Below are 19,100 nucleotides of genomic sequence, written 5' to 3' on the forward strand. Positions count from 1 at the left end.
ATTAATAAAATGATTTTTTATATTGAAAAATACAAAATAAAAATATACTATCGTACGTTTCAAAAAATGAATTGACGCATAGAAGGACGTCGGAGTTAACTTGATGAAACTTAGAAAAAATAAGAAGCCCTGTGGTCTAGTAGTCAAGGCGTTTGCCCGGAAAGCAAAAGACCCGGGTTCGATTCCCGGCGGGGGAACTTCGTTATTTTTTCTAAGTTTCTGGTTCTTTTTCAAAACACAGTTGTGAACAGATCATTCTGACAGCTAACCTCACTTTTGATACACAAACAGAATTGAGTTTTTTCAATAAAAAAATTGTTTGAAAAAAATTCTAATGTGTCTTAAATTGTGAGAATATTATTTAGAAATTTTTAGACATAATATTTTATTTTTTAAATGCTTCTTCCTATTCATTTTTGTGACTCAGAAATTCTTATAGTCGTGTGTCGGCTCCCAGGTAGGAGTTCTCGGGCTTGAACAGCTGTGCCAGGCTTGTGCGAGGGTCGTGTATCAAGCCTTGGGAGCACAGGCTTGACACAAGCTTGTGCCCATTGTTTTCCCCGGCCTCACACGAGCCTTGTTAACACAGGCTTGACACAAGACTGTCCCCGTTGTTTTCAACCGGCCTCACACAGGCCTCAATAGTCCAAGCCGGTGTCAAGCGTGGTTTTTTGTTTTCCCCGGCCTCACATGAGCCTTGTGTCAAGCCCGTTTGACCAAGCCTCACACGGGACTTGACTTGTGCATATATTCAATTAAAAAAAAAAAAAATTAATATAGATCTATAAATTGTAAATAGAAATTTTGAATAAAACAATTATTAGGTTTTGACTATCGTGCCAGGCTTTTACAAGGACTGTGAATTGACTTTCGAATAAATTTATTCATATAAAAAATTTGGACTGACTCTTTCAGTAATACCCCGGTGGTTGACTTGATAGAGCATTGGAGTATCACGTGAGTGGCCTAGGATCGATCCCGCGTTACGCCGTTTATTTTCGTTCATATAATTATCGTTAATTCAAATTGTATCGCGTAAAAAATAATAATGTCAACTTAATAAATTAATAATAATTGTTTATTTATATTTTTTTATAATTTTTTTTGCAAGCCTGGGAACACAAGCCTGTGTCAAGCCCGATACACTAGTCCGACACCAGCAAATACATCGTCAACATTCTAGACTTGACACAGGCTTGAGTCTCAGGCCTGACACAGGCCCGAGAGCCGGGTAATCAGGATTGTCCCAGGCTTGTGCCCGTCGTCGATTCCTACCTGGATCCCGTTACGCAGTTTATTTTCGTTTATATAATTATCGTTAATTCAAATTGTATCGCCCAAAAAATAATAATGTCAACTTAATAAATTAATAATAATTGTTTATTTGTATTTTTTTATAATTTTTTTTGCAAGCCGGTGTCAAGCCTGGGAACACAAGACTGTGTCAAGCCTGGGAACACAAGACTATGTCAAGCCTGGGAACACAAGACTGTGTCGAGCCTGGGAACACAAGACTGTGTGGAGCCTGGGAACACAAGCCTGTGTCAAGCCCGATACACTAGTCCGACACCAGCAAATACATCGTGAACATTCCAGACTTGACACACGCTTGTGTCTCAGGCCTGACACAGGCCCGAGAGCCGGGTAATCAGGCTTGTCCCAGGCTTGTGCCCGTCGTCACTTCCTACATGGGTTTTGTGTTGTTTTTGTATGAGATCAGTACACAAACCGACTGTCGGATTGGTGTTGGATCGGTGTCGCCATTTTCGCTAGGGTTTTGTAAATTTTTATAGAAATAAAAAATATTTAACCTGTTCACAGAATGCATCATTTTTATAAAAAAAAACAGATATAATTAGTAGAATTATTAGATGTTAAACGTTTTATAACAGCAGGTCATCATCAAAGTGCAAAAAAAAGTAATGAAACTTATTAGTCATTTTTTCCAATGACGAAGAAATTAATCACCTCGGTTTTCGAAAGATGGGAGAGTGGATTTTTGTATGTGATGTTCTCCATATTGCTGATTCTTCCAAGGATTCCGGATTAATTCTCCTGTTTTCTGCTGGCCATCTTTAGAATGTTGAGAATTTTGTTTCCAACCTCTATTTTCTTGATTCAATATGTTATTACCTTCTTTTACTACTTTTTGGATATTCAGTCTTTCTTCTTCGTGGTAGTCTTCATCGACATTGATATGACCAGAAGTTATATCTTGTTTCCAGCTCTGTTCTGAACGGGAGGTGCTAGTTTGGTCCCTGGTGTCTTCAAGATCTTGCTGGGGAATAACAATCGAGGTACTTTGGTGTTGTTGGTCTTGATGGTAAGGGTAAAAACCTGTGGACAAAGACCTTGATTGATTTTGTTGCTGGTCTAAAAGATAGTTTGGGTATTGACAAAGTGGTACAAGGTTTTGATAATCCAGGTGAATATTTTCCGACGTTGATTTTTTCCCAGGTAGGAAGTGACGACGGGGACAAGCCTGGGACAAGCCTGTTTGTCGGGCTCTGAGGCTCGTGTCAAACTTCACTACCCGGCTTGTGTCAAGCCTGGGTGAGCCCTGGAATGTTCACTAAGTTTTTGCCGGTGTCAGGCTTGACACAGGCTTGCAAAAAAAACTAAAAAATAATATAAATAAACTATTATTGTTAGTTTATGTTTATAACATTATTTTTTTTTTATTTAAACAATTTAAATAAACGACATTAATTAAACGAAAACAAATGGAGGTGACGTGGGATCGATCCAGGGTCTCTCACGTAGAAGTCGAACGCGCTATCAAGTCAACCGTCGGGGTATTACTGAAAGAGTCAGTCAAAATTTTTTATATGAATACACAGTCCTCACAAAAGCCTGACACAATAGTCAAAGCCTGATAATTTCTCTTTAAAATTTATATAACACTTATATTACTAATTACTATTTTTTTTTTTTTTTTTTCATATATTAAATATATGCACAAGTCAAGTCTCGTGTGAGGCTTGGTGAAACGATGGGCACCAGCTTGACACAAGGCTGCGTTTCAAGGTTCGTGTAAGACCGTGTAAAATCAAAAAACACAAGACTGAGTTACCAAGTCCCGTGTGAGACCGGGTAAAATCAACGGGGACAAGCTTGTTTCAAGCCTCTGCAGCCAAGGCTCGTGTGAGGCCGGGTAAAAGCAAAAAATACAGGCTTGACACAAGACTGAGTTACCAAGGCCCGTGTGAGACCGGGTGAAATAAAAAAATACAGGCTTGACACAAGACTGAGTTACCAAGGCTCGTGTGAGTCCGGGTAAAAGCAAAAAACACAGGCTTGACACAAGACTGAGTTACCAAGGCCCGTGTGAGACCGGGTGAAATAAAAAAATACAGGCTTGACACAAGACTGAGTTACCAAGGCTCGTGTGAGTCCGAGTAAAAGCAAAAAACACAGGCTTGACACAAGACTGAGTTACCAAGGCCCGTGTGAGACCGGGTAAAATCAACGGGGACAAGCTTGTATCAAGCCTGTGCTACTGAGGCTCGTGTGAGACCGGGTAAAAACAAAAAATACAGGCTTGACACAAGACTGAGTTACCAAGGCTCGTGTAAAGTTGGGTAAAATCGACGGGCCCAGGCCTGAGACATGCCTTGGCTACCAAGGCTTGATACACAGCCCTTGCACAAGCCTGACACGGTCGTCAAGCCCGAGAATTCCTACCTGGGTTATGGTGAGGCTCAAACCCGAGTTGTTGATAATTCCCGTATTCCGTCTCTTGATCCCAAGGATGTTGCAGCTCATCTGGTTTGTTCAAATTATTATTGTGAGTTTTAGTTAAATGAACCCAACTATTAATTATACCACTTGCATCATTATTGTTTCGACCATATCCGTGCCATTTTCTTGCCTCAATACCAGATTGGTCAAGTCCAGATTCCTCGTGGGAAATATAAACATCTTGCTTCGATTTATGATGACAACCTGGGACGTTGTAAGGCCAATCACAAACGCTAGAGATGGGATTGAATGCAGTTCCAGGTCCACAATCCTGAATATTTGTTGTTCCATGGTGACATTGTAAAAATTTTTTACAATCGTTTGAATGAGGCAAAATTCCGCTGTAACCAATCGGACAGGATATTGACTGGTTTATTCTTAGAGGGATCTTCAATCGTTGGGTATTTCCGTTCTCATGTATTGAGTAGAATGACGATTTATTGAAAACCATAAATTGAAAGTCGTCTTCTATTGCACGAATATCTAAAACATAATAATAATAATTTTAAAAAATTATTTCCGTTCGAGATTATTGTCGTTACATGCACTGAAACGGAAAAAATTCTAAAATTGATACAAAAACTTGTTATTAACGGAAGTTTTGTTCTTGCAAAAAAATGTTTTGGATTATGAAAAAAATGTCTTGGATTAAATTAAAAATTTTTAAAATAAAAACCAAAAATTTTCTTGAATCATGAAAAGAATTCCTCCAATAAAAACGAAATTGTTTTGATTCATAACGAAATGTTCTCATTTTTAGCGGTAAACCTCTTGGTTTGTAACCAATTATGTCTTGGTTCAAGACGAAAATGATACAATTTAAAACTTTTTTCCCCTTGATTTTGGAAGTAAGCGTCTTGGTTCATTTCTATTTATTTTATTTATATAATATATTTAAACTTACTTCTGTTCATTTATTTGTTTGCTTTCATTTATTGATTTAATTATTGAAATATTTTTTATTGAATTAATTTTAATTGTACCAATACACATTTAGTCATAAACCAAGACGTTTACTTATAAAAATGACCACGGCATCATAGAAGAAATCATAACTTTCGTGAATCTTTATCGCGTGGTAGTTAAGTAGATTAGGAATCAGAATATAAAGTATAGGTATTGAAGCGTTACCAGTGCTGGTAGAAAACGTACTACTATTGTGGAAATTTTTGTAGTAACTTCTTGACATAACAATCTTGAATTTTTTGTTAATTTTTTAATTAATTGTTAAAGTTGACTACTTTTTTATGAGAGTCAAGTTTAGTTTGCCATTACCTGGTTAGCCATTTCAAGAAAAATGTACACAGAAGTAGTGAAGCAAGGCGGATCCTGGGACAGTTTGATATCAAACCCCCACTCCGGCCCAATTAAACCCCCACCAGGCTCCGATTAATTCGGCGTGTTTCTACGAAAAATTCCTACGAATGCGCAAAGTTGTTAAAAATGAAGTTGAAATATGAAAAAAACGGCTATTTATCGGTTATATGTCGTATAGTTATTGAAATAACGAATTATTCTCAAATTCAATAATGGCAATCAATAGAGATCGTCGGGGAGAAGAAAATGTTTTTAAAAAAATTTCGAAATCTCGAATACTTTTCGAGTTATAATATTTTTTAAAATTTCGATATATCGATTTTTTTTTATTTATTCATTTAATAATGGAAGTCGATTAAACTCATCAAGGAGAGAAAAAAATCGAATACAATTTTTTGATCGCGCGAATAGTTTTCGAATTATCGATATCTTTCTAATGTGAATGATAATTTTTTTCATAATTGATAATATAATAGAGCTAAGTAAAAAAATAAAGCTAAGTAAAAAATATAGCTAAGTAAAAAATATAGCTAAGTAAAAAATATAGCTAAGTTAAAAATATAGCTAAGTTGAAAATATAGCTGGTAAAATTATGTAGATATTGTGTGTTTGGCTATAAATATATAGCTAAGTAAAAAAAATAGCTAAGTAAAAAATATAGCTAAGTAAAAGATATAGCTGGTAAAATTATGTAGGTATTGTGTGTTTGGCTATAAATATAGCTAAGTAAAAAATATAGCTAAGTAAAAAATATAGCTCAGTAAAAAACCTAGCGACCAAGTAAAAAAAACTTGGATATATTCATTATTTTCGAAAAAAAAATATATATTCGTGCTTAACAATACGCGACAATCAATAATTAGCAGTTTTTTTGAAAAAAAAAACAAAAATTTCGACTTTTTTTTTGAGAAAAAAAAATTGTATACATTTTAAAAAAAATATCGATAATTTAATAACTATTCGAGATATAAAAATTTTTATTGGGCTTTTTTTTTAGCTTGGCGAGTTTTATCGATTGCCTTTATTAATATTAAAAAAAAAAACTTAATATATCGAAATATATAAGTTATTATAACTCGAAAACTATTCGCGATATCGAATTTTTTTATGTTGACTGTTTTTTTACTTGACGAGATTCATTGATGGCCATTATTAAATTCGAGAATGAATCGTTATTTCAATAACTACACGATTTATAACCGATAAATAGCCGTTTTTTCCATATTTCAACTCCATTTTTAACCACTGCGCATTCGTAGGAATTTTTTCCGTATTTTTCCCGTAATCGTGAGAAAATTTTCTATAAAAACCGAATAAAAAAACATGTTGTCTCGGTTATGATAATATCTTCTGAAATTCTTCTGTACAATTACAATAATAATTTTCTCTTTCAAACTAACACATCAGTCATCAATGTCTATTTCTCTTTTTTTAAAACATAAAATTAGTCAATATTATAAATAAATTATTATTGTATAATAATTCCATATTATGTTTTGTATTTAGGAAATATTATTTTATATAAACAATAATAATAGGTATATTAATCTTGTAAATGAAAAATACTTGCATATGCATGTATATACAATATACATATATGTACAATATGAACTTTACTTCGCCTAACAAATGCAAGTATAACTAATAAATGCAAATAAAATACTTGTATATTAATATATACAACGGCGCATATATATATATAATAATAATAAATAAATTAAATATATAAATACGCGCATTTAAATTCATCTATACTACAGAACGGCTGATGGTAACGGTTACCGACCGATTACCATGGCGCTGCAAGGCGCAATGTAGACTGAGGGTGCGAACTCACGACACGCAAAAGTGGCTGCCATAATTCTAAACATGGCGCCTCCGTGATTTAATCCACCCGCTCGACAATGTCGAGCGGGTAAATTCACACGCGCGTTTAAATCACTCGAAATTACTATATATTACCAAAATATCACTGAAAAATGTAGTTGCGTGTAATGTGTGTGTAGTGTATCTAGTGTTCAAAGCTTGGATCACGGAGGCGCCATGTTTAAAATTACGGCAGCCATGTTTAGAATTATGGCAGCCATGTAAAAACGCAAACAGAAAATGGATTCCTGCCCAGATCCGTTACCGGATCTGACGTCTAAACTCTATGTTTTTTCCTTTTACTCTAACCCAACCCGCGCCTAAAGATGTTTACACATCAAAAAAAGAAATTTTTGAGAAAAAAATTAATAGGGCTTCGAGACCTTTTTATTTTACAATAACAGTTTAAAAGTAAAAATACTGCAATATATTAGAACATCTATCAGTTTCGACACACAAACACACACACACATATTCAGAGCACATAGGCACATATATTCTGAAAGCGGCAACTCTTAAATTTTGATCGAATTTAAAATTGTCAACGATTGTGAAAAATCAACTAAAAAAAAAAAATTTAATCAATGGGAAATTCATAATGAGACACATTTAAGTTCTGACATATCATTGTTTCGTTGATAAATATTATTTTACCATCTTTAAAAATATTTGAATATTGTTTATCTACAATTGGCAGCCATATGTCACTATATGTAAAAAAGATAGGACTTATCTCCTCCATATATCCCCCAAAATCAGCGCTAGTAACGCCTTAAAGATAGCATTTAAAGTGGTAGGTTTACGTCTCTTCGTGGGTTGAAAATTTTCTGACAAAAAAAAAAATAGAATAAAGAAAATAGTAACAACATTATGACAAACACTAAATTAATTATAAGGATAAAAATTTTTTTTTTGAAAAGTTTATCCATGTATGACGATTGTATTTCTTCATTTGATCTTGGTTAACAACAATCGCGTCTTGAATCAAGAGGTCTGCTACTAAAATCAAGACGTACCCGAGTGGAAATTGAATCCGGTTTGGCCGAATCCCGATCCGAATCGGATCCGTTATGGCTAAGGCTAACCGGATCCAGCTTTCCTTACTCTTTCCTGATCCGAATCAGATCCGGAATGCCGGACTTTAATTAGACTTTATTTTTTTTTTTAAAGTTATCTCCGGGTTATCCGGGATAATATTAAATACATTGTTGCATATATATATATATATAGTATTAATTATATCAAGTTTTTCTATTGTAATTTTTAAATACACGGAGAAAAATTTACATTTTTTTTTAATATAATACCATAGCAATTTTTGCGTTGTGTTACAGTAAGCTGGAACCATAAGAGCATCATATTAAATTTTGAGACAGTCCATAGCAATTTTCATTGAAAAACGCCACTTATTGGCCGTACGACCTTTCGCGATGTACCATAGTAATTCTTGCGATGGGCAAACGCAAAATTTATTATGTTTATAAACGCTCGTAAAAAAATATTGTAAAAAAAACATTTTCAAGCCTAGGATTTGAACCCCATATCATCGGGATGCAAATCCTACGAGTTATCCGCTGCGCCACAACAACGTATCTGTAAGGGAAATATTATTTGTTTTACATTAACAATTTGAAAATAAGCAAAGTCACGCCTGCGCAGTCGACTAAAAAGTGGGGGCAGTTGACATTTCTGAGTCCTTCATCAATTTTGCTATGGCCCATTGTAATTTTAAATATGTTGCTTTGTATTTGTTACACACAGAGAAGGATATGTTAACAGTTAACATATCCTGTTTAATGTTAACATATGCCATGTTAAAATGGGTGGTGGATGATAAGTTTACATCAAAGATATATATATTAACATTAAACATACGTATCTTAATAGTTAATATGCGTATGTTAACTATTAAGATATCTGTAATTGACACAATTTGAAGGTTAGGCTGATAGTTGAAGACATTTACGTATGTAAATATAAAAATTGAATGTAAAATTAAGAATGAATTTACAAAAAAACTAAATTTAAATAAATTTATGACAACACGAGTACATATTATATTATATTACAATTAGAATAGTATCACAATTTAATGTCAAAAAAAAAAGATGACAAGTAGTAGACTGGCGCATCAAAATATTTGGCCGCGTAAAGATACGTATGTTAACTATAAACATACGTATGTTAACAGTTAAGATATCTATGTTTATTGTTAATATATATATCTTAACATTAAACTTTTGTATGTTTAATGTAAACATATTGGTATGTTAACTGTTAACTTATCCTTCTCTGAGTGTAGTGACACCTACAGGAAATCCAAGAAAGTTATTAAAATTACTATGGTACATTGTAAATTTTCAGAGGATCATTTTAATCTTGTCCATAACAACAAAGTAAAATTTAGAAATAAACAAAGCAAAAAAAGAAAAAAATATTTTTTGCTATGGTGCAATGTAATTTTTAGACTGGATTATTTTAAATTTTAAATTTGGTTTCTGTAAAAATTTCTTTATGCGTTGTAATTTTTTCATCGGGGAATAGCAAAAAAAAAACATGACAAAATCGCTATGGTACATTTTAATTTTTCAAGACTACAATTGTTTTTTTTCGTTGAAATGACAGTAAATTTTTTAATAATCATAATATGGTTCTATGGTAATGTGGCACCATAGTAATATTGAGTGAAAATTTTTCTCCGTGTAACTTTCTACGCTTGTAAAGGACTTTTGATTTCAGCGATTCCATGTACGCCGCCGTGGTCAATAGGATAGAGTTGCCGACTTTGAACAGAATAACCCAGAGATTGTTGAAAAAAATCATTAAAAAAGCATATATTATACAAAAATTATTATTATACAAAATTCGGATCCGGTTTAAATATAAATTCGGATCCAGTTTAAGTATACATTCGGCCAGCCTGATCCGATTCGGATATGTAATCAGGTAAACCGGATACGAATCGGACTGAAATTTCCACTCGGGTAAATAGTCTTGAATTGTACCATTTTTGTCTCGAACCAAGTCATAATTGGTCATAAACCAAGAGAAGTCTACTGTCTAGACTTCTGAAAATGAAAACATTCCGTTATGAATCAAGACAATTTTGTGTTTATTTGAAAAATTTTTTGTTATTGAATTAAGAAGTTCTTAATGTATAGTAGTTTAAAACATTTTTTTGAAAAACAAGGCTTATGTATTGGACGTACCTTTGCAACTTCTGTTGTTATTCGAAAGATCACAGTTTTTATTAATGGGATTGAAAACTGTGCCACTACTACAATTTTGAATCGATAGAACGCCCTTGGCGCAATGAATATATTTTGTGCAATCAGATGGATAAGGAAATAATCCATAGGTCAATCTTTCAGGACATTGAACATCTCGTCTTTGCTATGGATGAAAAAAAAGTAACTCCAGTGCTTACAATTCATCTAATATGGCAAAAAAAACAATTTAATTACAAATTCAATGCTTCTCCAATTCTAAGGCTACCGCATATGTTCAGAAAATCAAACCAACTGTCCCATTTTTAAAATATGGCTTTAATTAAAAAATGATTGTTAGAAAAGTTGTACGGTTTAGAAAGACCGAAAAAAGAAAAAAAAGGAAGACCGAAAAAAGAAAAAAAAAAAAAAAATTTTAAATTCAAAAAAGCGGAGTTTGAAATATATACATATTTTTTTTTGAGGTTCGGTGTGGTTTTTTTTTTTACTAAAAAATTGTTCACTTCGGGACTAACACTTTTTCTAAATAAAATTTTTCAGAAAAATCAATTTTCTTTTCGAAACTTCGTTCATACTTCTAACTCCGCCATTTTTAAATTTTTTGAATTTTTTTTTTTTTTTTTTGTATGATTTTATCTTAACCCCACTTTTTTTCTAAAACATGTTTTTTGATTGGAGGCAAATTTTTTGAGAAAAATCTATCAACAGATAAAATCAAGCCGAAAAAAAATTGATTTTATCGAAAAATTTTCGAATAAAAAGCGTTAGTTTTGATGTTAAAAACTTTTTGGTACAAAGAAAAATATAGTACCTATTTCAAAAAACTATGTTCATACCTGAAACTCCGCCATTTTGAATTTTGTGTCAGACTCGTGTGAGGACTGTGTATTAAGGATTGATAGAATTTATTTGCATAAGAATTTCAATCAACCGTCTGATTATACCTAATCCGGGCTCAAGTCATCGACAAGCCGTAAATTTTCGTTCAATTGGTGAAAAAAATTTTTATTTTTTTAAATGTACTTTCTTGGTAAATAATCTGGCAGAATTTGGCAAATTTTGTCAGACAGACATGGTCACCACGGTGTTCGCTTTTCAACAATCCGCCAGATTAATTTCAGCAGGGCGAGAAAATAATTTTCACAAAACTTGTGGAGTACAGCCAAATTTTGCCAATTTTGACTGCTGCGTAGAGCCAATATTGGCCGAAATTTGTCAAATTTTGTCAACATTCGTCGAATTATGTCAAATTTTCTTAAATTTTTTTATATATTTGCCAATGTTATATTCAGAAGAACGTTATTTTTGATAAAATCAGTCAATAATAAAAGATACAATTTGACCAATGTTGAGTATGTCACAGGCAACCATAAGGTATCCTGGACAAGTAAACTTGAAACAAAAAACAAATTATTTGATTTATTTAGCCTGATAAGATTCTGGTCAGGATTAAATCAGGTCATGCGTTAATATCGTTATGCTACTGACGTGCAGTGTGCGCACACTTTCGATTTTTTCATAAATGTTGAATAAAAAAATTAAGAATAAATTGTACATGATTATCAAGTTTATAAAAGATTATTTTGTCCAGATGAACATAAACTAAAATTTGTATGTTTTGTATTGTTTTTAATAATTTTTTTTTGTTCAAATTTTCCTGGTGGAAATTTCAACAACTTTCTCCGCTATTTGTTTAACCGTTTTCCAACTTTGATAATTTTTAATTTTTTCCAAAACAAATTACTAATTATTAATTGTTATATAGCGTAAAGGATGATGATGTTCATATCTTTTGGAAAATAAAATTCAGACATTTTTTTTCCAAAAAGTTGATATACTTAAGGTACTTGGTCTTCAAAATTCTCGTGATCGTTTCATGATGGAAAAAAGAAGGTATAAATTTTAGGTAGAGAAAAATTGGAAAAATGGTGGATAAAGGTTGAAGTAGGTGGGAGGTTAGAAAAAAGGCGAAGAAGGTTAAAAAAATATTGGAAAAAATAGTAATAAATTTCAAGTGTAGAAATGGTAGAAAAAAGTCGGAATAAATTTTAGGTTGAGAAACAGCGGAGAAGGTTGTAGAAATGGTGGAACAAGTCGGAATAAATTATAGATGGAGAAGTAGTGTAAAAATATTTTGACCATTTCTCCAACCATGGGTCATTTTTTGGAAAAAAGCAGAAAAAAGTGGTGAATAGGCGGAGACACGGCGGACAAATTTCCACCAGGTTATGCGTTGACACCTATTCGCTTCCCAGAAAACCACCTACCAGTAGTCTACTGGTAGATAATTGGTAGGAAATACCGGTAATTTTTACGAGTGATCCATCAGTAGACTACTGGTAGAACATACCGGAAAGACTTACCAATAATCTACCGGTGGTTTACTTGTAGTTTGTGGCACTCAAAAAATTCACAGTTTGAAAAATAATAAGTTGCTATTAAATGTCTCAATAATCGTTGAATTACTTTCATATTACCAGAACTAAATCCATTGATTTTTTTTGAATATTTTAATTTTATACAAATAAAATTATAGCAACTTATTTTAATAAAGAAAATCTGATTAAAATGAATAGCTGAGATAAAGAAGTAGCTAAGGAATTGATGTGGCCAGAAAAATTATGTTTCAAGCAACATTAAATCTTTGTCCACATTCTTTCCTTACTTAGCGACTACTTTTCCTTTGACGTTTTTATTTTTCAAAAATGAAATAACATGTATTTTATTTATTAAATGAATCAAGGACAAGCAGTAACTAAGGAATCGAAGTTGCTCACAAAATAATTTTTCTGGCCATGATAATTTCTTAGCTACATCGTTTCCTTAGCTACTGCTTGTCCTTGGGATTTTTATTTATTTGATGAATAAAAAATATGTTATTTTACTTTTAGAAAATTAAAATCCCAAGGACAAGCAGTATACTGTATTTAATAAATAAAATACATGTCATTTTATTTTTTAAAGATGAAAATGTCCAAGAAAAAGCAGGAGCTAAGGAAATGATGTAGCTAAGGAATTAATGTTGCCAAAGAATTATGTTTTGAGGAGATAATGTTTTTGCTGAAAATATAATTTTTTGGCAACGCCAATTCACTGCTTCTGTCTAAGCTACTGCTTTTCATAATTTTACTATATATTAAATAAATAATATTCATGTAACTTTATTTTTAAATATTAAAAATGTCCAAGAAAAAGCAGTAGCTGAAAAAAAGATGTAGCTAAGAAATTAATGTTGCCAAAGAATTATGTTTTGAGGAGATAATGTTTTTGCTGAAAATGTAATTTTTTGGCAACCTTAATTCCTTAGCTACATTCTTTCCTAAGCTACTGCTTTTCCTTGGACATTTTTATATATTAAATAAATAATATTCATGTAACTTTATTTTTAAATAAATAAAATGTCCAAGAAAAAGCAGTAGCTGAAAAAAAGATGTAGCTAAGAAATTAATGTTGCCAAAGAATTATGTTTTAAGGAAATAATGTTGCTTAAAATATAATTACTTAGTTACTTGGACAGTTTTATTTTTTACATAAATATTATTTATTGAATATATAAAAATGCCCAAGGAAAAGCAGTAGCTAAGGAAAAGATGTAGCTAAGGAATTAATGTTGCCAAAGAATTATGTTTTAAGGAGATAATGTTGCTGAAAATATAATTTTTTGGCAAGCTCAATTCCTTAGCTACATTCTTTCCTTAGCTACTGCTTTTCCGTGGAAATTTTTTTTAATTAAATAAATAATATTCATGTAATTTTATTTTTAAATAATAAAAATTTCCAAGGAAAAGCAGTAGCTAAGGAAAAGATGCAGCTAAGGAATGAATGTTGCCAAAGAATTATGTTTTAAGGAGGTAATGTTGCTGAAAATATAATTTTTTGGCAACCTTAATTCCTTAGCTACATCTTTTCTTTAGCTACTGCTTTCCCTCGGACATTTTTATTTTTTAAAAATAAAATTACTTAAATATCATTTATTGAATAAATAAAAATGTGCAAAGAAAAGCAGTAGCTAAGGAAAAGATGTAGGTGAGGAATTAATGCGGCCAGAAAAATTATGTTTTAAGCAACATTAATCCCTTAGCTAAATTCTTTACTTAGCTACCACTTTTCCTTAGACACTTTTATTTTTTAAAAATTCAATTCCATGTATTCTATTCATTAAATCAATAAATTTATATAGAGGACAACCAGTAGCTAAGGAAGAAATGTAGCTCAAGAATCAATGTGTCTAGAAAAATTATATTTTAAGCAACATTAATTCCTTAGCTACATTTTTTTCTAAGACGTTTTTGTTTTAAAAAAAATAAATTCTCTTAGCTGCATTCATACTTTAGCTGTATGCCGTAAGTATTAATTTATTCAATAATATAATTACTAGCAAGCGTGTCATTTATCATGGCAAATACTTAAATGTTGACGCTTTCGGGTTTACTAACATGATTTACCAGTAATCTACTAGTAGACTACTGGTAGTTCCTACCAGTAATTTTTTTTACTGGAATTTTACTGGTAGATTACTGGTAGTTTTTACCGGTAGTATCTACCAGTAGAATTCCAGTAATATACTGGTTGAAAATTACTGGTAGGAGCTATCAGTTAACTACCCCCTGGTGAAAATAATTTGGCGGATTATGTCATAATATGGCATAATATGACATAATCTGACATAATATGACAAAATATGCCATATTCCGACAAAAATTCATTTGCCAGAAAATGGTATATTCTGGCATCCAAAAATCATGTAAGAATATGTCAGAATATGGCATATTCTGACATATTCCGACAAAATTCATTTGCCAGAAAATGACATATTATGGCATCCAAAAATCATGTAAGAATATGTCAGAATATTGTCGGAATATGTCTGACATTCCGACAAAAATTCATTTGCCAGAAAATGGCATATTCTGGCATCCGAAAATCATGTCAGAATATGCCATATTCTGACATATTCCGACAAAATTCATATGCCAGAAATTGTCATATTCTGGCATCCAAAGATCATGTAAGAATATGTCAGAATATGTCAGAATATGGCATATTCTGACATCTAAAAAGTTTGTAATGGCAAAATCATTTTGATAATAGTTTTTTTAGTAAATAATATTTTCTTCTCGGTCACGTCGTTGTTTTAATTATGTGACTTTGTTATTAAATTATTACGCAATAAATTTTTTGAGTGATTCCATTTTTTTTACATTTCTTCTTGTACATTGCTTTTTGAAGTTTCTCGCATGTGGTCATCTCACAACTAGTTCTTATATATACGATATGGATCCATCATATTCATATCCAAAAAATATGACGATATAATAATACAAAAATTTAAATAATCAATGTTTCCCGTAATTGTTTGAAAGAAGTAAAAATGAATAATACGTAAATATTTATGTTTAATAAATATCAGAAATTCGCTAGATGCCATAAAATGCCATAAAAAGTTGCGGCGGATTATGCCATATTATGACACAATGTGCCATAAATTGCTATAAAAAGTTGGCGGATTATGTCATATTATGGCATAATATGCCATAATATGCCATAGAATGCCATAAAAAGTTGGTAAATTATGTCATATTATGACATAAAATGCCATAAATTGACGTTAAAAAATGGCGCATTATGTCATAATATGTCATAATATGACATAATATGGCATAATCCCTAAAAAAAAATCTTGTAAGAATTTGTCGGAAGTCCAAATAACCTTAGAAATTCCGGCATTTTCCGACAAATTCTGAAAAGTAATAATGACAGAAGATAATATGCCATAATTTTCCTGTCATTTTATGGCATATTATGGCATCTTATGACATAATCCGCCATATTATTTTCACCAGGGCCAATAGTAGTTACCGGTAAGCTACCAGTACATTACCGGTAGCATATCATCCTACCAGTTGTGGTTATCTGGGTTGCAATTCGACTGTGCGTCCAGACTCTATACTTTGTGCAGATACTCTTGGTTTACGATTCGATAATAAGAAACCGTTATAAAAATTATAAAAAAAAGTCAAATTTTTTTTTTTTTTAAATCTTGTCATATCGTATTTTTATTAACAATTATTAAATCAATACACGGAGAAAAATAAAAGGTAAAATTTACAGAAAAAAAGTAAATTTTACTTTTTCAATGAACACCTAGAGAAAACAGGTAAAATTTACCAAAAAAAAATGTTATTAGATTGAAGCTGTGTTTTACGTTTTGACGATGTTAAATTTACATTTAATTTTCGTAATCGCTTCCATTACTTCGAAAAAAGGTAAAACTTACCTTTTAAGGCGTTATTACATTTTTAATTAGTAAAATTTGTTATATAGGGATCTGACCTATGGGCGGGGTTTGGTCGCTCACGCACACATTTTTTGTGTAAAAGCTTATCTGTGAGGCAATATGGCGCATTCCAGACCGTTTTACTATAGTATGCTATCGTCAACAAACTATACCATATAAAATTTTTTCATGTAGTTTCAATGGTCTGGAAATAGTTCACTGTGCGCCACCAGATGCCATGGTGAATAGGTCAGATCCCTATACGAACACACTACGAATATTCTAACAAGAGTTATCGAGGTTCCCGTTGTTATTACATTGTTAGCGTAACGTTACTTAATCGATAACTCTCGATAAAATAATCGCAGCGACTTCATGTAGTGCTCGAAAGATACGTCTTTTAAATACTCATCACCTGTATATAAAATTATTCTTCTATGATGTAGTTTTTGATGAAAAAAAAAATTAAAAATTTATTTTTTTTTATTTTTTGATCTTGATGTATTTTATTCAAATAACAAATTAATAACGAGCTGAATCTGTAAGAGCGCGATAGAGTTTTCAATGACGCTGAATTTGAGCCCAAAACAAAGTCACCGAAAGCATTTTATCGGAAGTTATTGAAAGCGCCGTATTAAAAAAAAAACCGTCCATTTTGAAAGGCCATTCACGAGCCTTTCTCAATCGCTTTTTCTAGAAACTTTATTACCAGAAACAACTACTGTAGTAAAACGTTTAGAGATATCTGGTGATAAATATTCTTGCATGTGTACACACCCCTTAAGATTTTTTTTTTCGTTTATTTCCGGCTGCGACATTTTGAAAAAAAATTTAAATTTATTTTTCGTCGTTTTTTCTTAGCAATGTGTGAACATTTATTCATCAATTATTTTTTTCTCATGATATCGTTGTATATGTATATTAACAAACACTTTGAAATGAGTATAATATCTGTTATCGATCAGGAAACCAAATAAATAGTTTTTAAATGAATTTTGAAACCTATTTGATTGTTTTTTAAGCTTCTATTACTATTCAAGAGAATATGAATGAAACTCAGTTAACATTGGAAATCTATTGGTAAAAATTAAATTCCTAGTCTGAAACCGTGATCATTTTTTCTTCAATAATCAGATGATTACTCACTAGTACTGGATCGAAGTTGTGAATTCTTTCATCATTAATTGTCCTCTCACCACCTCTCTTATTGACAACAATCTGGTAACGTGAGTACTTATGGTTCTTTTCTTGTTTTTGTTCATTATCATTTTGTGATAGTTTTTTCCAAAATTGTTCTGCATCTTCATGGTACTGTTGCTGTTTAAAAGTAGTTGGTGGAGTGCTTTGACTTTGTAGATACGAAGGCAATAATTCCCTATGTGGTGCTAATTTTGTTGTTGTCACACTCGGATCGTAAATCTAAAACAACGCCACGTTTAAAATTATAAGATAAGGGTTTCAAATACACTTCAGTTACGATTGTGACCCAGATAAATGTTAAAAAGAAAATTATATGAATTTTTTTTTGATACATAGTATTTGATTCTAAAAAATTACATTCTCCGAAATCGTTTACCACCTGAAATTAAAAGTTTTTTTTAAATCTCACCGTTGAAACTCGATTAAAAATTAAAAAAGATAACAGAAAAAAAAAATCGATTTTAAAGGTTTTAACTTGTTTAACAGTACTCGATACCATAATGAATGTAAATTGAATATTATAACTCTTTTTTCTAAAATAATTATCACAGGTTGGACATACACACTTTTATACACTTGCGCGTTTGAGAGTCATATGAACAAAACCCAAGTGTTTTAAGTCAACGATGAAATAATGAGTAGAATATTACTATCTAATGAATTTAAGAAGTATGCGATGACACACATTGAGAGGTTATGGAATCAATGCCATACATGACGTGATCAAAAGCATGAAATACACTAATATTTATTTTTTTAAATAATTTTTTTTTTCATATTATATTAAAAAATAGAAGAAGTTTCGGCTTATGTCTTCATAATGTATAATGATGTAGCAAGATAATTAAAGTTCATTTGTCTATTATGAATCAACAATCATCGTCAATTGAACACTTTCATTATTAGTTTTTTACTCTATTTGATGATCCGGAAAAAACAGTATGGATTCAAACATTTACAACCATATATGATTGTATACTGTATACTGACTTACACAGTATATCACCATATAGATATTTACGTACATTATGGGACAAAATATTTGATGTATAATAAGGCACGATAGTAGGAGCTCTCATCATATTTTCATCAACACCTATACATTGCTTTTTCATACTTGACTGGAGGCACTACCGTGCCTCTTGATATGATTTCATAAATTTATAAATCTATGAACATTTATAGATATAGTTGAATCCATCCATATATGTTTGTGTATATGACTATATATTATTATATACAAGGTCGATGAAAATACTCATTACGTTGTAAAATTATATACGATTTTATAAATTCTCAATTCATAATAAATATTTAACATCAAAACAACAACCCTGAATTTTTGTATACAAAAGTGATTCATTTTTTCTGAATTTAATAAATAAAAAATATGAAAACAAAAAGCTAGTCTATCATAATTATCATAATATACTGTTTGTATTGAACAGCTAGAGGCAAAAACGTAAGTTTTT

The 19,100-nt window shown here is 31.4% G+C and overlaps 1 protein-coding gene across 2 annotated transcripts; it reads right to left on the bottom strand.

Annotated features, from left to right (window-relative positions):
• Positions 1-755: 755 nt before the first annotated feature.
• Positions 756-18,314, bottom strand: LOC122855071. 2 transcript variants are annotated; one of them, XM_044156229.1, is made up of 5 exons: positions 18,125-18,314; positions 17,575-17,847; positions 10,134-10,317; positions 3,685-4,224; positions 756-2,337 (listed from the first exon to the last, which is right to left on the bottom strand). In XM_044156229.1, the coding sequence occupies exons 1-5, from the start codon at positions 18,125-18,127 to the stop codon at positions 1,961-1,963; spliced, it is 1,377 nt and encodes a 458-aa protein (XP_044012164.1). In that variant the 5' UTR covers positions 18,128-18,314; the 3' UTR covers positions 756-1,960. The 2 variants fall into 2 exon arrangements, with proteins under 2 accessions (XP_044012164.1, XP_044012163.1); XM_044156228.1 differs by having other exon boundaries at positions 18,038-18,314.
• Positions 18,315-19,100: the final 786 nt, after the last annotated feature.

This window comes from Aphidius gifuensis, linkage group LG4, assembly GCF_014905175.1.
Source record: "Aphidius gifuensis isolate YNYX2018 linkage group LG4, ASM1490517v1, whole genome shotgun sequence".
NCBI classification, from domain to species: domain Eukaryota; kingdom Metazoa; phylum Arthropoda; class Insecta; order Hymenoptera; family Braconidae; genus Aphidius; species Aphidius gifuensis.